The following is a 21,292-nucleotide window of genomic DNA, read 5'->3' as shown; positions in this document are numbered from 1 at the left end:
GAGCCCACCTACCGAGTGGGGGTCTCATTCGGTGAGCTCAGTCATGCCACGGTATGCAACTTGACATTGTGGGGGGGTGCACAAAGATCAGGTTTCCGACAGTTGAAGGTGATTTTAGGATCAGGCTTGTTTCAAAAGCTAAAAGCATACTTTACGGTTTGTTTATCCATTGCGGCTCGACGAGGGATTGACTCAAACTTTCATCATGACCCGTGTGCCCAAAATACAAATTTTGTTTTTCATCTCAGAATGTGACAGAATCTCTGAATAGGTATTTCAAGTTTTTTTTTTTTTTTTGAAGATAACAAAGAAAAGAGACCAGAAAAAGGGGGGAGAGCTGGGCAAACTTTGCTTTATGACCAATAAGTCATAATCAAATAACTTGAAAAGACCAGCTTGAAGAGCCGGAGGTTAACTTAAAGTCAGCATTTAATGTTATATCTTAAAGGGTGTTTCAGTGCTTGTGGCCTGTTACCGTGTGAGAGAGCCGTAACTAGCAGTAAGCACTGACTAATTTAAGGTCTGTACAAGAGAAATGGCCAGAGTTGTAACTTAGTCAGACGGTGATAAGAAGATCCGGCCTAGAAAATCTGATCCCGCCATCAACTGGACGTAAATAATAAAGAAGACAATCTCGGTGGTGCGGCTGGAGAAGCTCATAAAGTTGCTCTGTTGCGGCCTGACAATTTCTAGGAATGCAGATCTATACTTATGGATTGGCCGTGCAGTATGCAATCTATAACTTGGTGTGTCTTGTAACGGTAGATTAACGTGCCAATCGTCATGTCACCGGGGGGGGGGGGCTTGTGTGCCCCACTATTCATGAAACCATCGTCCACTGTTTCTAACGCCTTCTCAAGACTGATGTCAAGGGTGATGATGACGCAACACAGCTAGAAGAGAAGCTCATCTTATCGTGCTGATACCTCACCAGCCCATCAGTGACTGAGCAGCGATTTTCATTGCTGTAGTAGACAACTAGCATAGACATGCCAAAAGGTCTTCTGACGATACTTAAGCGTGTTTGGCTTCAAGGAAATGCCAGATCGCTGTGACTGCTGAAGGGGTGTGTGTCTGCACTGATGCAGCCCATAACTCACCTGATAGCATGTTGTCATTCTTTATGGAAGGGAACTTAAGGGTCATCTCATGTTTGTGTCGATGTATCATTAAATGGTCCTCTGTGGGGAATCGCTGTTGAAATTGGAGAAAGAAGCACACACATACAATGATGTCAATCACATGAGAGCATATGGTGCGGACGGTTATCAAAGAGTGTCGTCTATTAATTCTGATAAATGTTATAATCTATTTATACACTCAGAATTAGTTACGGTTTGCATGTCACTCATCTGCCGCGTTCTCTGTTCATTCCTTGCTGTAATCCACTTTTCAGGCCTCCTCAATGACCACATCTTCATATTTCAGGCAGATGTATACACAGACACACACACACACACACACACGCACACACACACACACACACAGACAGACACACACAGACACGCACACTGCGCTGTGTAATTTCTCGACACACTCACCTGAGAACAGCCATGGGCATTGCACACAAACGGCCTTTCCTGGTCCGAGTTCATCACTCTGGCCACCTTCTCATAAAACTATAAAACACACACACACACACACGCACGAGGAAGAAAGGAAGGAGAGGAGGTGAATGCCTTGAGTTTCCCTGCCAGCATCCAAGAGGAAAAATAGACTCATTGTGTGACATAAAAATGGCAGTTAGTTATTTAGCTGTTAGTTTCAATACTAAACATACAGTTTTTTAACACTACAATATTGAGCATACACTAAAATGACATCGTGGATATTTCTGGGTTTTCAAATACTGGGAACACTGGTAACAATTATCTCAGTAAAGACTTTCATGTGATTTCAAAAGCATTGACACCGATCAAAATACCTACAGATGGAATATGTTATTACTCTTCTTTTATGTTTTATATGCAATCATATAGCCTGCTGGGAAGGCATTGGGAATATATATATATATATATATATATATATAGTATTGTCATAACACTGTTGAACTTCTGTAGAGATAATTCTAATCGGCTTCAGCTTGGAATTGGGACGGGACAATGACATGATCAGTGATGTTGGACATTTTGAGTTAAGGCCTTGCGAAAACCACAGTTTCAACAAGGTGTCTCCAAATGTTTATTGTCACCACAATGTGGCAGAATGTGGTTGAGCACATATGGTACTGGTTTGGCAAACGCAATTACTCCATAGTGGTAATCTGCACAATCTTTTATAAATTATTTAAATACATAGTGCGAGAAAGTGAACTTTAAATTTCAGACACTTAAATCTGATCATATACCCCTTGAGAATATCATCGTTCTTTGTTTAAATTGTAGTACAGCAGGCATTTAAAGATTTTATGACATTATTCAGTTGGTATATGTCTCACAAGACATGACAGCAGGGCAGTGTTGGATGAAGGATGGACCTAATGTAGATATAAAGCTTAAAAATAAGGGACAATCTATATGCTTACCTGCAGCTACGGCCAAACACATGCTTTTGCAAGTACCTGCCATGCATTTACAGTATAGCCATAATAGTGCACAATGTGCCACGGTTACATTGTTTTAGATGGTTTAATAAGTTAGAAGCAGAAAAAAAAAACTTTCCTAGGAGAGCGCCTCACACCTGTGACCTATTGGAAAAATATAAACTGAAACCAGAAGCACATAAAAAATTAAAATTAAAATTAAAAATTAAATTGAAAACAGCCCAACTAAAAGCTTCTCTAGATCAAATACAGAGCAATGACATGTAGTTAAAAAATCTTTGATGTGCACGAGAATTAATTATTACATTTGACGCATGAGATGCCTTCCCCATATTTAAATAGTTAAACCACAAACTTTTATTACATATTATATAATTATTAATATCAAGAACATATTGTAAAAATGGGTTCTATTATTATATGTAGATAAATTATATTTCAATATTTTTGTGTGGGGAAAAAATGTCAATGAGGCAAAAGCTATAGCTGCTATTGAAACCAGAACAATGCTTGTGGTTCGTAGTGCATTTGAATATGCACTTTGTCTTTACAGTGTAGCATCCAAGTACTTGCCACTGGAAACTTGATTAGGTCATTTGTCTTGTTTATTCTAATGATTTCCTGATTTAAATGATTAGCAATCATACAGTTAATTAACTGGAATAGTGATTATTGTTGGGATGTTTTTATTATCACATTTAAGTTTATCTAATTTATTTAAATAGTTTTTCTAAAAAAAAAAAACCTCAACAAACTATATTACAGAAAATATATTATGAAAGGTGTAAGCACATTTGAGTATATAAAACATTATTTGTTTCTCTTAGTATTCACCATCCTTATTACAGAGGAGCGGGGATCAATGCACGGCACCTTTCTGACAGATGTTGTAAATGATGTGACAAGTGTTAAGTTAATTCCGAGGAGCAGCACAGCTCTCCGAGACCATGTTGAGCATTTCCCGATATGCAACATGAAAAGTCTTAACACTGAACATCAGAGTTTTTGGTACAGGACTTTCAAAGAGAGAACAGACTTTCAAAATTAATAAAGAACATCCCAAAGCCCAAAATTACGCAAGTCTGGTGCCTCCAGTTCTGAAGTCTATGGTCTTCTTCTCTAACAAGAGAAGTGAGACTTTAATGTTAAGACTTTCAATTGGGAAAAAAGTGCCACACAGCTCTATTTAGACTCTAAACAAGAAATAAAGTAATGAAGAAATGCGGGACATTAAGAATTTCCATAAAGAGTGCAACAACATGACTTCTGTTTTTTTCTTCTGAGTCATGCGTTTACTGCTCCAAAACAAACCTAGAAAAGAAATGGTTCACAGAGGCCTGCTGAGACTAACAATCTAACCATCGGCATGAGGTGCGTTGCTTGTTTAAAATTAAGACTGGAATATCTACAATTTCACATGCAGCAGTGATGCTTTTCTAAATTATGACACAAATCCCTGACTTGTCACCAACAGCAGGCCATGAATACACGTGAAAATTAAGTCAATGTCACACGTCTTGTGCTGAGAATGAATACCCTCATATACCATGTACATGCATGTTGTTTTCATGGGCAACAGTTTCCTCAAGCACAGTCAAAGCACTCCAATGTTGTGTTATGCTAAGCAGTGCTGTTTTCCTAACAGGCTGTACTTCATGACCAAGCCTGCAGAACAGAGTCTGGACAGGGTCTCTCTGTCAAAGAGCAACGAGTCCTGGTCTCTCTTTCTGTCACCAGTTCACTCTGTCTGTTGTACAGGGCCCCTGAAAAATCACCTGGCTTCCTTTGACATAACAAACACGAGTAACGCTGCTGACCCGAACTCAGACCCTAGCCTGCGGATCTATAGGACGATGGCGAGTACCATTGTAGAACCAGAGAATCAAGAAGCTTACCGGGATTCACGTCTCTCATCTAGACCGCATTATCTCTTTTTACCTCACGCTTGCATGTAACTTCCAGCTGAATGCATGACTCTTCTTGCCGTGGTTGCTTTATTTCCTGAACACACTTACAACCATAAGTCTCTTTAATAAAATCTAAAACTGTACAATAAATCACCACAAATGAAAAAAAAAAAAAAAAAAAAGCGCAAAGGAGTGGCCATAACTATTGGGCAGATGCACCGATTTAACTTTTCCCCATCTCGTTTTCAAAAAAGGGATTTCATTATTTCATCACTCTTACCAGGAAATTTAAACCATATGACACATAAAACACTTAAATATTCATTCAGAGAATGCCTCTGCAAGTTATTCAATAGCTTTAACACGTCAAAATTATTGGAACATATAAGGCCCTTTCCGTGGAAGGGCTAACTTGGCTCTCATTTGACGATGATGCTTTAGTTTAGCAGAGGAAATTTGGTTACACTTTACATTAACCATATCCTGATGTGTGCGAGGGAATGATTAGGCTACAGCGTTTGATTTCAAGGGAAGCTGGGGAGGAATTCTCCAGGTAAAAACGTATATTGGAATTTGAACAATATGGTGGGGAAAAGAGCGGTTGGGGTGCGGAGGCATACGGGGTTAAAGCAAACACAATCATGCACAGCAATTCAAATCTCCAACCCCCCAATGGACTGGGCCTTTGACAGCCCAAGTTCAAGGTAGGATCACGGTGAGCCCTGAGGCAGAAAACTCGGCCCTTTTAGACGAGGTCTGGCCTAAAGTTCTGCTCAAGTATGCAGCAGAAATGTCGCTGTGATGATGATTGATAAGCTGAAGACTGATCAATCACTGATCTCTTCCGCAACATGTAAAGTCATGACCCATAGGAGGGTTGCTATAACACTGCTGCTAAAAGTTTCAGAAGATTTTAAAAAAAGAATCCAGCCTGCTGATCAAACTGTGACTGCCGTTATAATTTCTCTTATTTGAACCCCTTCAATTGCGCAATCATTACCAGAGCGCTGCTCATTTAGAGAACGGGACAGGTCTCCATTTATTACTGTGATGACTGCTGGACTTCAATAAAGCTCTGAAAAATATGGGGAAAAAGTAGATTTATATCAAGGTTAATAAATAAAACAAACACAACTTTACTGTGGAGTCGGTGACTTTACAATCAGTGTTGTTTTGAACGTATTTTCTATGAAATTATTCATATTTAAAGGCGAACTATTTATTTCCCTTGACTAGTAGAATATAGTGAAAGTATAAGATGCAGGCGAGAAACTCGTGTGTTACTTATTTTAACTGTTAAATCCCATAAAACGCAAAAGGAAAGAGCATTTTTGTTAACTTTTCTTTACACAGCCGTACATTTTTCCACTTCTTAAAATAAGAAGTGGCAAAATGAGCTGAAGAAAAGTCATGCATCAAACTTTTTGTCAAACTGTTGCTTTCATAAAAGGAAATGGATTACACTGAAGCAGGTCTGATATCAAAAGCATCTTTTGAAAGTCCGTTTCATTCTGCATTAAATGATCTGAACTCATCATCAAACTTAAACAGCTTACCTTATTATTATCATCTGTTATTTACACAGCCAATTAAAAAGGGACACCTTCAAAACTGGAGCCTGCTCATTGATCTGAGGCACCGTGCACGCGGAAGGAGCGCTTATTGATAGCGTTGTCACATAAAAACAATGACAGCGGAGGACTAATCAAATGATTAAAACATCTTTCATTTCTGCGGGCCGTAAAGCAGCGCGCCTCGTCAGCACACCCTTCCTGAAAGTCTCAGCCCTGAATCAAATACCGACTGGCCTGCAGAATGACGTAATGTTCGCCACTATACACGCTCAGGACGACGTGCGTAGATGAATCGATCTTTGCCTTTTTATTTATTTTTTTAAACTGCACTAAAACTAAAAACTGCAACCTGTCGGTTTCCAGACGATCGCTGCTGAACCGCAGCGCGCACGGAGTCCGGGGCGCAGCGGTGATGGACCCGCATCTGCGAATCCCGATACGGGACAGGCATGCTGGTCTCAAGGATCCATCACTTGGGGGGGGGGGGGGTTAGAATGAATATAAATACCGGGAAGGCGCGCCAGCGAGCGGCGCGTCTGAAGTCCTGTTCTGTAGTTTAGAGGAGAGTTCCTGCAGGCTCGTCTCCGCTGACAGACCGAACAGCAGCCACTTGCCTCCACGTTCAACTTCATCCACTAATCAACAGATAGGTGATCGATGCGGGACGGCAAAGCCCGTTAACTCGTTTAGTTGCGCGCAACAAGAAGAAAGGCATCATCCTGGCCGCCGGAGCGAACGACAAATCGAGCTGCTGCACGAATAAAGAAGGAGATCAAAAAGTAACAAGGATCGATTTCTTTTACCAAACAAACCTGCAGAGGCGCGTGCACGAGCCTCTGCATGGCGGCAGAGCGCGTCCAAACTCACCAAACAACTGTAGCAAATGTGAAGGCAGTCTCTCCAGAAGAACCCACGCTGGACTGAGGACAGATTACAATAGGATCTATTTAGGGAAGCATAACGTCACCCCCTCTGGGTGACGTCACGTGGGATTCCTGAACTTCTAAATCATTGCGGTCTGCTTGGAGGCGGTGCGAGAGGGGGGCGGGGTTTTGCAAGGGCACGCCCAAAGGCATGCGCGGACTGTTGCGGGACCCTGAGTGGGCGTGGCTCAGTCAAATCAAGCATGCAAATGAGCGGGCAGCGGATTGTAAGCATGTTAATATCAATGAATTGGGTGTAAAATGTTAAACACACACGAGTTCGGGCTTGACATGATGCACTTCATGCACAATATTGTAAAAACTGAAAAAGCCGAAAAGCCGATTGAAAGCATTTAAACTTCCCTCCATGTTTGATTGTCCACTGCTGGTAAAACATTGATGCGAACATGATCTGTTCTGCTCACACATTTTTCAAAAGGTGAACACATCCGTCCTCTGATGCAGCAGATATGCACACACTGATGTTTGCAAGAGTCATCCGGTTCATCAACAACAAAAAACATCGTGCGAGCCAACACATGGTGTCCAAATGGAAATGGATGGGCTGGCAGCAAAGGACATTTTGTTCTGGAGGACAACAAACACTTTGGTTTTTCAAGCAAATTAAAAACAGCTGATGATTTTCATTATTGCTGTCATTCTCCTCTGGTCACTTTACTTTGTTGCATTGCTTGACCTGTCTGAAAGCGCTTCGCTAGATGCAGATAATTCTGAGCTTTCAGATTCATGTTGCATTGCCACAACTTGGAAATGGAGCCAATTTAGACGCTTGTGTGAAAGGGAATCAATGCATCCAAGTGTATCAAAACTCTTAATGTCTTATTTGCATGTAAGACAACACTTGACATTATAATAAAGAACATCAATGATGTACAGAAACAATCAACATGGTGATTGATTAAACTATCATTTCTCTATTTATCTGCCTTCTTGTGTGACTACAAAGAAGACATGCAGGTAGGTTGTCCAAGCAAATATCTGCATATTATTATTTTGTTTCCTTGGAAACCTGAATTTTATGATGATGCTTAATTGTGATGATTTTATCTGGAGTATATTTAGAAAAGTAGACATAGCTTAACCAAATTATACACATAAATTCACCATGATCAACAGTGGGACCTGTTGACATTTTGAGTTTTCAACCAATATTATTTGTTGACTTTTTGTGAAAATGTTTTTAAGTTAACTCTTCTTCAAAGCATACATTCAAGAAATAGGCACACCGAAGAAAGGGGGGAAATATCACATCTGTACCTGCATTTGTTTGACCCTGTTTCAGGTGGGGAGAAAAGGGGATTTCTCATCATCAACTGATTCTTCTTTTTTTTTTTGGCATTGGCTTTACAACTGATTATAAAATCAAACTTGCTTCTATGTATGATTTGTTCTATATTTGGTAAAAACTTGCATTTCACAGAAAGGGAGACTTTATTCATCATCATAATCTTCATTTGCAATTTAACCTAACTGGTAAAATGCATTGTTCCACACGACGTAAAAAGTATGCCTAAAGTACGACAAGAAATTCAAACATCTTTTGAAGTAGGAATCATTTATGCTGCAGCTTCGTGTCGCCTGCTGGTGCCAGCTGGCTGGGAGTTCTTAGGCCACAGACACAGATAGTGAATCCATCCTTGGCTCCAGGGATTAATGACTCTTCACACTTTGAGAAATGTTTACCTCTCGTCTGTGGCCACACCGCTAGACGCATTAAGAGCTCTGTCACTGAAACAATAATGCAGTCTGAAAAGCCACCATAACTCAGGGCTTCTCCGCCTCTGTCTTTTAAGCAGAGCTTTAATCAACGTTTATGACATCCTTTTGTCTCTTTATTGCCAATATATTTCCCCAACCAATCCAAACATTATGCTCCCAGAGGAGCAGACTATTATGGTTGGAAAGAGCTGATACAGTTTGGGTCAGTGACCCACACTAAAGCAGATTTGATCTATATTACACTAAACCTTTTATTATTATGCCTTTGTGCGAGGCTTTTGAGAAGGATCACCTTGGGAGGATTAGCAGCAGTGAGGACGCTTTGTTGCAGCAAGTGCAATAGGTGATGGCGGCCAAATAAAAGTGTCATACAGGTTTTCAATTTGTAAATACAATATGAACCATGTTGGGAAAGATTTCGCTTCAACTAAAGATGGAAAGCAGATGTTCAAATTATTCGAAAAGGTACGGTAAAATATTATTTCCAGTTCTCAACACCATAAGTAAATTATAATACCGGAAGGCCGGGCAACGTTGAGCTTTCAGAAACTACCATACATTTCACATCCATCCATCCATGAATGGATTAAAGGTTCTGAAACTTCCCACTTAACCACATTGTGGGTCACAGGTCTGCTGAAGCCTATCTCAGGTGGCTACAGGCGAAAGGCGAGGCACACCCCGGATGAGACGCCAGCTCATCACGGTGCCACATGAAAGACAAACAAATACTGCAAATATTCCTTGCAAACTAAAAATAGCATCCACTATACCACAAAACCCCTGTTTAATAAATAAAGGAAGCTTAATGGACTGTAAAAACAGCTTAGTTGTGAGTTAGCCTGAGGATAAGGTGTCTTCCATTGTTTTGATCCTTTAATTTACATAATTAGTATTAAAATAGTCTAAGGAGTAACTCATTTATCTCTACATAGCCAGAGTATGACAGACATTGCTTCATCAGATTCGGTTGTCAAAAATATTGATATGGCACTTTTAAAAAAGGAAGCTTTACTCGTGCTGTGTTTTTCTGTGTTGATGACATTGCATCCAAAAAACATGAGTGTTACTTCACTGCAAAACAGCCATATATAGTAAAATCATACTTGATTGACCAAACTTTATTTCAAGGAATCAAGGAATCAAGGAATTTTTATTGTCACTCCAACACTTGCATGAAAAGAAAGAAATGTGCACTCTGGTCCCAGTTAGAGGCGTATAAGAACACAGTCATTCACCATATGAATGGGATCAGCAATCTTGCAGTCCAGACTTGTGTCTTGAGACACCAAACATCGCTGCAGAGGAGTCGTAACTGGGAGGCTAATTCAACAAAACCTATGTGCTGGGAGGTTCTCAGCGGATAACCCCAGTGACATTCCTGCACTCTAACACTCAACCCTGTAACATTGTCAGTACATTCAGCAGCTGGTGAACGGTGCCGCTTGTGTGATGACTCTTTTGATTTATAACAGTGCAGGATAATCTCCTCTGTGCTCTGCATTGGAGGGTAAATACATCACATTTTGACATCTGAATTGGGCTTCTGCATGTGCTCAGGCAGGAATATTATGGTCATTTGTAAAGCCATTTATAATTGTTCTCTGGCTGGACTTTGTAGGTGTCATATAAATGATCTCAGAACAATAACTTTAAACCTTCCCTTTTTTAAGACATTATTTTATAAATCATTTGACAGTATCCAATGAATAACTTTTGGATTCATTTGTAGAGCAGTATTGTCATTGAATTATCCATCTTTTTAGAATTTCCCTTGGCCTTCAAAGCTTCTGCTTCGTTAATGATCCACAAAACACAATATCCATACATGAAGACAGTGATAATTTGGATTTGAAATAAATTGAATGAAATAAATTGAATGAACGCTGGCGCTGGTCAATCTATGGTTCTAACATTTTTCGAATCATGTTAATTTTACTATATTAAATTCTTAAATATTATAATGGAACAGCCAATCCTTGTTGACCCTCATTCTGTTTGGGTTTCTTCCATCTGACTGTAGGTGTAATCTGCCAATATTTACAAGCAGTAAAAAATAATGTGTCCCTGTTGCAACTTGATTTAACTGGATGCAACTGGACTTTTAAGTGACTTGATCTAACTCTGTGTGCTTTTTGAGGAAATGTATTTTCGTTGCCGACTGGTTTGTATTTACTGCTGCTTGTGCAACAAATTGCCTCTTGGTAATTATACTGTACTCTGACCATGACATGAATAAGCGGTAACAGAACAACGATAACCTGTAGCCTGCTCATCAAACGTAAGCATCAATAAATAACTGTGGCTGGGGGAAAAAAAATCTCATGTCTCATCTGTTTCTCTAAGTAGGATTTGCACAGTAATTCCTCAAACTCTGTGGCAATGCCGCAGGCGACATATTTTTTTTAGCAGACTCCTGAACAACTCCATTGAAAGAGCAAAGCAGCTGCATTTATCTCCTGAAAAATACTGCCACACTGTGGCGGTATTGTGTTTCTGTTATGCTGGATCTGGTGATTCATTCTTCTCTCATTCATTATTTTTAGATGACATGTCAGAGTGATCGAAGTGATTTTCTCTTTTTAATTCATCTGTTTCATCCGTAAAATGCAATACAAATATGTTTTGTCTTTTGTGGTGACCCCAGGAAAAAAAACCTAAAAGTATCAATGGGGATCCTACATCATCAATTAAACAGAGATTATTTAAAATGCAAGTATCTTTTTACGAAGACTTTACTTAATATATATATTTTTTTCCAGATTAGCGTTTGTGTTGTCCATTATGCTTTTGTAGTGAAAGGTCAGGTACCTTTACTTCCGGGATGTTGTCCATTTTAGCTAGATTGACGCGCCTCAGCGAAGCCGCCGCGCCGCTCCAGCTGTTCTCACCGCTGTGCGCTTCTTGTAGCACTGCTGCCGCCTGCCCTCGATTCCGATGCAGCAGCGACCATGACAGGTATCGCCGCTGCTTCTTTCTTTTCCAACGCGTGCAGGTTCGGTAGCTGCGGACTTCACTTCGACTCTCTGGCCGAGCTCATCGTTCACATCGAGGATAGCCACATCGGTAAGCGCCGCTATACACTTAGCACCGCAGCTAGCTACGGCTAGTGTTCGCGACTAGCACCAGTGGCTAGGTTAGCTCGCTAGTGACTTCCTGCGTCTTGACAACCCTGTTGCTAGGTGTGGTGCTGTTGATGTTTTGGTGTAGATATTAGCCACTTTTGTGCAAACTGTATTTATTTAATCAGCTCTTTAGTGTTGGTTAAACACCTGCAGCAGAACAATGACGCATTGAAACACCGAAGGGTCCGTTTCTTTATGCTCGTGTAATATTTTTGCGACGCAAGGCCCCCGCACGGACCTGACAGGAAAGCGTCGTAAGTAAACTTGCAGACTGCACGAGTCGAAGACGCCACTGATCCTCGAACATCTGCCATCTTAACAGCAGTTTACCTGCACATCTGTACAGTCCTAGTGGCGTTGCATTCTTTAACAACACCTCGTACGTGTTTTATGTACACTGTATATTCTCTATATGAGTACACGTGTCATAAGGTCTGCAAATTAGTGTACATTTTTGGGCTAGTATTAATTTAATGGCAAACACCCGGTTGTAAAAATATCAAATGTATTTTTCAGCGCCGAAGCGACCTTTAAAAAGTACACTTCAAAGATAAACCATTTAATTTATCAGAATAATGGTTCCATTTCACCTGAAACTGTTGTTTTCTGTGGTGATTGGCCTTCGGTTTGAAATGCTAATGAACTGGACACTCAGGAGAACAATTGTATATTATTATATTCCTTTATATTTCATAATATTCAATTCAAAATGCTGATCTACACTAAAAGAAAAAGAAAAAGCACTGAAAACGTGTCATCGCTGATGTCGTCATCATCAGTGCAGCTTGATAGATGGCAGACTGCACATCACCCCCCCCCCAGGAGATGGGGAGTCCCTGCCACAAGACATTTATCAGCCTCAGTCATTGATCGTATTGTAATTCTTCCTCTGAACAATTACCTGTCCATTGGTTCAGTTTTGTATTTAATTCAATAATGTTGTTTCACTGTTGCCTCTGTGCCAGGTTAATTTTTGTATATATTTTAGTGCCATGTGAGTCTATACGAGTACTTCAAGGTACTGCGTGTACGTTAAGGTACAAGTTTGTGTGTATCAGTGTGTGTGAGCTGGATTTGGATAAGCGGCTGACGATTACAATCATCTCCTCTTCAAAGAGACGAATGAATGACGTTTGTGTATTTTGTCCTACAGGAGACTACGTTTTTAGCATCTTTGTCAAAAACATCACATCACTAAATATAAAAGTATAAAAAATGCATACATTAACCTTTCTCTTAATTTATTGCTTATTTGGGCCTGCGTACGACTGAATGCTGCTATATTCATGCATTTAATCGAGGTTCATAAAGTATTTTTTACCAAAGGAAAGTCCGAGGCTCCGGTTAAATCTCGATGCATTGTACATTAATTTTCTTTCGTTTATGTCACGAGTGAATTCCTCTGCTCTAATCTGCTTCCCAATCTAATATTTCAGACTGTAATTATTGAAGCTGACAAGGCACAGCTGTTTCTGTTGTTCTTGTTTGTTGCCTGACTGGCTTTAATATCCTCTGCTCTTTGATTGTGCGCTGTGCATGTGTCCGAGGTGTTAGCCCCAGAAAAATGTGCTTCAAAATGACTTATTGGGAAATAATGAGGCAATTAGCTGGCCCGGAGTGGAAAAACATTGCTACCCCCCTCCTCTGTCCACTGGCATGTGCCCACTCTGAAAAGTGTGAAATATTGCGCATTGTGCCAAGTGCCTGTGAAGCGTAATTACAGAGGGAGTGCCTGATTTGGCCCGTTTCTCCTCATCTGGTGGCCTGCTGTTCACAGCACATTCTTCTTTATAATTAGGTGCCTAGAAAAAAAAAAGAAGACATTCTTGTCTCCCGTTTTCCCAGCAGGCCTGCTGGTCAGCTCCGTGAACAACGGATGGCGCTGCTCTGCTATTTATTGAGATGGATTTCTCGGCGTGTGCTGTGCAGTGCGGACTGCGAGTTTCCTCCTCTTCCGGTTTAACGGCACAGTTTATTGCCGATGCATAGTGTCCAGTTCAAAGGACACGGTGTCAGCAAATCCAAACGCACTGACGATGATCTGGTGAGTGAAGGAATATTTCTTAAGTATGTCACAATCCCTCCATGAACCTAACTTTACTGCGTACCAGACAAAGTGAGCACAGATGACGACTTGAAGGATGAATCTCATGAAACGGATACTCAATAAACTGAAAATGCCGGAGCCCAGAGGAAAGTTGAGGCACACGACAAATCGTGTGAAGCTTCAGTATTCTTCTGCAGTGTGGGAGAAATGGCAGCTCTGATATTCTGACTTGTGACTGCGTGGGTCGCTAACGATTGATCTGTTTGTTGCCAGTTCTCACTGGCGTCTCATTTAGTGGATTTTGGTATGCACCCGCTCCCCCCGCCTCGAAAAATCTGTACGGAAGTAATAAATTTGCAAAGCAGTAACTAGTTCCCTGATCTGTGCACCTGGTGGGCCTAATTACATTTCCCCCATCCCCCGACGCCACGGCTCCCGTTCCTGTGCGATGACTGCGATATGAGGGGCTTCTGTACCTGATTAGCCTTTCCTTTCAGGAGATGATTTTGTGCGTTTGTCACCAACCAAAGGCGAATTATTTTGTTTTTTTGCTGAAATTTGGTCAGTGTTTCAGCAGTTAATATAACATCTGTAGATGATGCTGCAGACGTGCACATTTCTCCTTCACTGAAGCTACATTAATTCATCTGAAAGAGCTAATTTGTCTTGTTAATTTCTTAATTTTTTTAATGTCATGTTTTATGAATGACAGCAATCTCAAAATCCAATCATAGCCCTGAAGTTGTCTGATCTTTGTTTTAAAAACCTTTTGGAGTTAAACAAAGAGTCAACTATTCAAAGAACATTAATGCAGCATAAAAAAGATGTCGTATGTGTGTATAATCTAATCTGATTGTGTGCAAATACAGTCGTCAAATTAAATCATAAGTAAATGAACAAAGTATCTTAATGCAAATCACAAATCCAAGTACCACATGCGTGCAGTGAGCAGCCCTGAATGTGTACGAGTTTAAGTTAGTTGATCCTAAACGCGTTCACACTAGATCATTTTGATCTTGCCGTGTTTTCCGTGACTTGTGGAGGCAGTTTGCATGTGGAGCTTGACTCCGATTCATTTCCTCCTCAGAGGTCACATCGTAATGAATTACCTGAGCCACCACTCCTGGTAACGTCCTGCGCTGCTCCGAACCACCATTAACATGTCACCATAATGCTCACCACTCTGCCCTACCCCACAGGGTAGATGGGAGAGCCAGAGGCTGTGTGTGTGTGTGTGTGTGTGTGTGTGTGTTAGTGGGGAGCAGGCGTCACATCCTCCATTGGTTTGTTGTATGATCATCTCTTGGTTTCCTGTTTCTGGCCATCGTCGGAGCCCTAATGAGAATGTGTTGCACCAGGTTTTCTGCACTGCAACCCCTGATTCAGTCAGTGTACGCTCCTCTACACGCACACACACACACACACACACACACACACCACACAGAGGCACAAACAATAGCCCCACAATGCTCCACGCACAAAATGAGGTTTGTTTTATATACGGCATTTATCTTGAAGGGCCTAACGTGCTTCCCTACATGGTGAAATATATCCGGGTTTTAAATATGTATAGAATATTTAGACACAAATTAATATTTCTAATTAAAAAAAAACTCTGCATATGAATCTGATGCATGTCTTGATACAAACTGGGTGTATGTAGTAAAGAGAGCATTTACAAAATGAAAACCTTTCCTTGTAACTTCTTTGTCTGTGAAGTAGATTCTTAGAAAATCAATCAAGTAAAGCTCTGAAAATTAAGCAGCGCCTACATTAAATGGTTTTATGAGTTCTTTAATGCTACGTTATTGACTTATCCCACACACATTTACTCTCCTCGTAGATATAACATCACTGTTTCTTAGATCCTGATTGTTTGTGGTGGTGGTGCATAAATAAATGTATTTGTTTCCCAGAATGTTTCTTACGGTCTTATGGCCGCTGAGGTGGACTTCCTGTGTGGTTTGAAAGAGGTTCCCGTCTCTCTTTGAGTCTCCTTCATCCCAGTCTCTGACTGCTGGTGGCCATGACAGAATAACAGAGACTGGGGGGGGGGGCTGGCCCCTGAAAGCCTCCCTCTCCTCAGTCCCCACCTGAGGTGTGTGTGATTTACAGGGTGTGGGAGCAGATTGATCCACTGCTGTTTGAGCGCTCGGCGTCGGCGAGCAGGCTGCCATTCCTCTCCTTGAGGCTCATTAGGGATCTTAGGAGGGATTTCTCTCCTCACGCACACACATACCAAGCCGGAGCACTCACAATGGTCTCTGCGCCGCGTCCTAGCGTTGCGTTGCTATGAACGTGGCTTTCCTCCCCTTGTGTTTCCGTGCCTCTGGCTGGAGAGCGGGAGAGCCGTGCCGTCCTTTCCACTAGGGATAAATCCACTGTTAATGAAACACTTGTGAGAGAATTCTCCTGAGCCGTAGGTGCTGAGATTTAAGTTGTTCTTTGGGCTCATGACTGCCAGCGTCGTGAGATTCAGCCGCTATTTCATCGTCACCCAGGCGGCTTGGCTTTGACCGCTGAGCATATGATGCCTTGCGTCTTTTGTCACTCTTGTCTACCTCTCGCCTCGGCTGACACTGGTTGGGTTGACGTGGCTTTGTGTCGCGCCTCTTACATGTCTGCTTTCTAAATGTGGTTTTGGTTGAGTTGTACTGGTTAACATCACCTGTCACCTCTTTCCTGACAAAATTAAGCCGGTAATTTACACTGTTAAAATGCCGAGTGCAATCTGTGCTGAGACTTTCCTCTCGGTGTGTGTGTCTGTACTCTTGTAGACACCATGATGGTGTTTTTTTTGGGGGGGGGGGGGGGGCTTTCATTGGCATAGATTTCTTCTTATGGTTTCTAGATGTGTTTCTGTCCAAGGAACCTAACACAGCTTCACATATAAATATTAACTAATGCCTGCATCATCTACATCTTAATAATTATTGTCCAATATACAAGTCTTGATTATTTCTGCAAATTTAAGTTTAGAGAGAAGCCTGTGGCACAAAAACATTTTTTAGATTCCTGATTTTGAAGATGATTGTAATCTGATTTAGTTCAGGAATTTATTAAATCATAACCAAACAAGAATAAAGACAGTTTGATGTGCCATCTAAGGAGTATTTGGAGCTAACGCTCCCAAAGATGGATTGCCATCTAATGGTGTGATCAGCTCTTCTTTGGCTCAGATTCTCTCTGGGGAGAAATTTCCAGGAAATCTGTTTTTAAGGATTCGGTCCAGACAAATTAGCAAAGGAGCAGGATTAGAAGTCTGTGGATGTAATTCAGAGTGACTCAGACTTTTATTACGGCTTAACAAAGGTGTTGCTTACCCTTCAACCTGGCAAACTTTAATTACACTATTTTAATGAGCGTTGTATCATTACTTTAGTCATTTTTAAATGATATCAAACAGGCTTGCACAACATATACATTCTATTAATGCTACACTGTAACCAGTGTGCGTTAGAAAAGCCCTCATTTAAAATTGAATGTTACAAAATGGCCTTAGGTTGGGGTAAATGAGCTTGTGGATGGAAACCAGTGATGGATGTCACCACATGGGGGTAGCGGTTTATCACAGCTCCGTCTGAGGCTCAGCTGGTGAGTGGTAGAAGCTGTTGTTTTATGGGTAATCGCTCTTCTCCCACATAGATGCCAGTGGGAAGGGAGTGTTTGAAGTCAGGCCCACTTCACCTCAGGGTGTGGAGATTAGCTATTGTTGTACATTTAGCACTGCTGAGCAAGATGAATGTCTGGATCACAGCATGGGAAAGCGTCGTACGCATCGAGTGTGAGCAATGTGGCGTCTACAGAACACGCCTTTTCAAAAGGGCCATGGAAATTCAGAGTCGACGCTACCTATCCTCTGTTTTTATATTTTAAATCCAAGCGTCCATGCAGCCGGATGTGGCTTCTTACATTTACTATGGAAGGAGTGTCATTTTGCCATAAAGAGAACGCCGTGGAGCGAACGGGATTGGATACAAAACTGTGGCGCTCCTGCAGTGGAAAAGTATTGATTCATTAACTATTCATTGGGCAGCATGGTGGCGCAGTGGTCGGTAAAGCCAATATAATATACTACATCCCTACACTGTTTTATCTGTCTGTGTAGGGTAAATAAAACACACTTGCATGTCAGGACAGAGAACTGGATTCACTAATGTTTCCTCCTCTTCTGATCAGGCATATCGTTGAACACACGTGATCCGTGTCACTCCCCTAGTAGCCTCTGGTCGGGCTGTATCTTTACTGAAGTGTAGGGGGCACTAGGCATTCCAGCGATGGGAGTAAACATAAAACTACATGTAATCTATTACTCACCCTTCTGATCTGGTTCTCTGGCCCTCTCAGACACAGACCCTCGTCTCCTGGAGAAGCAGGAGCAGCAGCAGCCGACGTACGTCGCCCTCAGCTACATCAACAGGTAAAGAAATGTGACCGCTGTGGGGACAGAAACCGTTTACACCAAATGTTATTTTGCCGTTAATATAATTAGTCTTTGTCTCAGAAAAGATTTGGCTACAAGATGATCGCCCAAGATGAAGTCTTACGACTGTCCTCAAATGGAATCCTCTGAGCAATTGAAATTTCATCTGGTGGATTGCTTGAGTATTTAGTTGGTTTTTTTTATTGCTCTAGGTTCATCCCTGAATAGTGGTTTAGTGGCAACAAGCCATTGTACAAGGTCTGACGCTGTCTCACAAACACATGTTGATGTGGTTACAGCTTAATTTGTTAATTCCCCTTTTGCTTCAACTATGTCTCTTATTATTTTGTTTCCAGTAGCAACTAGTAGCAAATCTTTAATATCACAACCTTCAAAACATCAGAACAGTCCTACGCTAACAATTGTGTCCTAATTTCATCAAATGGGTTTCCCCCTTTTTCCTTGATATCAAGATGGAGATCCTGACCAGACTTTCTCACACGATTCCAGGTTCATGACTGACGCTGCTCGCCGAGAAAACGACGGCGTGAAGAAGAAGGTGCAGCACAAGTTATCTCTGGCTCTGCCGGGCAGCCTGTCCCGCGGCAGCGTTAACACTCCACCTCGCCACACCGGTGGAAACCTCACCCCTCCCGTCACCCCACCCATCACCCCTTCCTCTTCCTTCCGCAGCAGCACGCCTACAGGTAGGTAACCGTCCTTCGTGCGCTCTGCTTCGTGTGCCTTTAGTGACTGCTGGCTGTGAAATGCATGCCCTGCACCGGTAGCCAAGACGTGCAGCAGGTCGGCAGCGGCGGTGCACTTTAGCGTTTGCATGTTGCTCTGGGAAAGGCGTGAATATCCTCCATAAGAGTAAAAGAAGAATCAGAAGTAAAATGGCAAACCTGCTGCTCGAGCTTTCGTAACTTTAATGAAGCTCATTAAATGAATATTTGGTAATTTGCAGAAATTAATTTGAATAGCCTTACATTTCAAAGTGTAGAGATCTGAAACTCTTGGTCCTGTTCATTGCTACAGGGAAAAATGTTTGTTCTTTTTCTGCAGTCACTAGTTGTGTAAAAGACGCAGCTCTGTAAAGCTCTATTTTTAACTCTTGTGGTTTTGAGCCTCGTCTTCCTTTTTATTAATGAAACCAAAAAAAGAAATGCAACTCATCAACTTCAGTGAAATGCATACATTCTTTCCCACGGTTAGTTCAGCCTTTCCCGGCATTTCCGCTGTGACGCACGAAGCAGAGATTACGGGAACTCTGCCCGAATGCAACGTTGAGACCAGTCCACGCTCTAATCTCAGTCGGGCTGAGATTAGTCACGACCTGTCCATAAATCACCGTCTTTGAGAGCAGGTTGCCGTTCTGCCTTTCATCCTCCCGCAGGTAGTGAGTGTGATGAGGAGGAGGTCGACTTTGAGGAGTCTGACAGCGATGAGTCGTGGACCACAGAGAGCGCCATCAGCTCTGAGTCCATCCTCAGTTCTATGTGTATGAATGGAGGAGATGAGAAGCCTTTTGCTTGCCCCGTGCCGGGCTGCAAAAAGAGATACAAGGTGGGTTTCAGAATGTAAACTAGGGTGAACTATTTCATTGAGGGCAAAATTAAAAACTGATATTTTAACCTTGTGTAAAGCATGAATAGGAAAATCCGTTTTTTTTGTTTGTGCGTTACAGCATGTCAACATGGATGAATAAATCTACTCCAATTTAGTGATGTGGAAGTTTACAGCCTTTTCCATTCACATCTGGCGTGTGGTTGGGATAAATGATGTGCAGCTTGAGAAAATTGCATTGCTGACGTTAAGGACACAGTTATGGGCGATGACTTAGTCTGAGGCAGGAGGCCGAATTGGGACTCTTTATTTAGGGATGGAATGAAAAGATGGCTTCGAGGACACACTTTCTGCTCTTGATAGCCTAATGTTAAAAGGCAACCTGATTTATACACGTGTAACTCAAGGAACCGTGGTTTTACATGTTACCTCCTGATAATGTCACATATCAAATCACTTTCTTTCCTTCATTACAGAATGTGAATGGGATCAAGTATCATGCCAAGAACGGCCATCGAACCCAGATCAGGGTGCGCAAACCCTTCAAGTGCCGCTGCGGGAAGAGTTACAAAACATCTCAGGGTCTCCGCCATCACACCATCAACTTCCATCCACCCGTCTCTGCTGACATCATCCGCAAGATGCATCAGTAGAGCCCGGCGCCCCCCTCCACGCCACCTCTGAACACGACCATCACCAGCAATGGCTGTTTCTCATTCCGCTGTGGTCCTGCTATCCTGAAACCAGTTGTTTCCTTTTAATTTCAGCTTTTTATGACACTATTTTTGATTGCATGTATTGTATTGATTTATTATTCATTCCTAAATTGGATCCAGAGTGCTCACTCCTTGTTGTTTTCACAGTTTGAGATTTTGCACACATGCTATCATTTATCTATTTTACTTTGTTTTGACATATGTTTGCTAACAATGAGAGTGTGTTTTAGGCATTACAATGGCCAAGACGAGTTACAAGTATCCTTCACGTGTACAGTAAGGCATCCTGCTTTTAAAGGCAGTGCAATGTGAGGAAATGCAAGTGTTTTAAAGTGGGTTTTAGAAAGGCGTCAGTATCCCCTTGCCTGAAGTAGCTTTGCCTAAAGATGAGGCAAATTATAGATATCAGAATTTGTTGGTGTTTGTGGTATAACATGACGTGACATTGACGGTGGCGACTTCTATACCTTTCTCCTCAAGTTTAATCTATTCAAAGCGAGTTATTGGACTTTAGTGTCCTATCACAAGTATCTGAAACCTTTCGGCATCTCCACTGTAAAAGGCTGTGTGAGCACCAAAGGATTATCTCAGGTGACGTCTGCAAGCATTTCCTGCCCAATTCTTCTGATGGTAGTTATACATTCAGGGGGGGGGGGGGGTTGGGGTCATGTGTGCCATCGCTCTTTATGTTCCTAAATGTTTAAACTACTTCTCTTACTATTTTATGGT

At 41.7% G+C, this 21,292-nt stretch overlaps 2 protein-coding genes across 2 annotated transcripts in view; one reads left to right on the top strand and one right to left on the bottom strand.

The window, feature by feature from the left end:
* creb5b (cAMP responsive element binding protein 5b) overlaps positions 1 to 6,865 on the bottom strand; it is a 28,688-nt gene extending 21,823 nt beyond the window's left edge. Inside the window, exons 1-3 of the mRNA XM_068758283.1 lie at positions 6,836 to 6,865; positions 1,542 to 1,619; positions 1,101 to 1,194 (exon numbers count right to left, since the gene is read on the bottom strand). Of these exons, the coding sequence (XP_068614384.1) occupies positions 1,101 to 1,194; positions 1,542 to 1,619; positions 6,836 to 6,865 (202 nt within the window). The remainder of the gene's footprint in view (positions 1 to 1,100; positions 1,195 to 1,541; positions 1,620 to 6,835) is intronic.
* A 4,772-nt stretch (positions 6,866 to 11,637) lies between these two features.
* Positions 11,638 to 20,500, top strand: jazf1b (JAZF zinc finger 1b). Its single transcript, XM_068760330.1, has 5 exons — positions 11,638 to 11,752; positions 18,206 to 18,278; positions 18,792 to 18,988; positions 19,678 to 19,847; positions 20,324 to 20,500. The coding sequence occupies exons 1-5, from the start codon at positions 11,638 to 11,640 to the stop codon at positions 20,498 to 20,500; spliced, it is 732 nt and encodes a 243-aa protein (XP_068616431.1).
* Positions 20,501 to 21,292: the final 792 nt, after the last annotated feature.

Source organism: Brachionichthys hirsutus, chromosome 3 (genome assembly GCF_040956055.1).
Source record: "Brachionichthys hirsutus isolate HB-005 chromosome 3, CSIRO-AGI_Bhir_v1, whole genome shotgun sequence".
Classification (NCBI taxonomy): domain Eukaryota; kingdom Metazoa; phylum Chordata; class Actinopteri; order Lophiiformes; family Brachionichthyidae; genus Brachionichthys; species Brachionichthys hirsutus.
Note: the sequence above shows the minus strand (reverse complement) of the source record. Positions and strands in the feature narration are given on the sequence as shown.

Excerpts from the sequence above, each read along its gene's own strand:
- jazf1b (XM_068760330.1), top strand. The coding sequence starts at position 11,638 with ATGACAGGTATCGCCGCTGCTTCTTTCTTTTCCAACGCGTGCAGGTTC. Across the intron at positions 18,279-18,791 it reads GCCCTCAGCTACATCAACAG|GTTCATGACTGACGCTGCTC; the intron begins GTAAAGAAATGT and ends ACACGATTCCAG. Across the intron at positions 19,848-20,323 it reads GCTGCAAAAAGAGATACAAG|AATGTGAATGGGATCAAGTA; the intron begins GTGGGTTTCAGA and ends CCTTCATTACAG.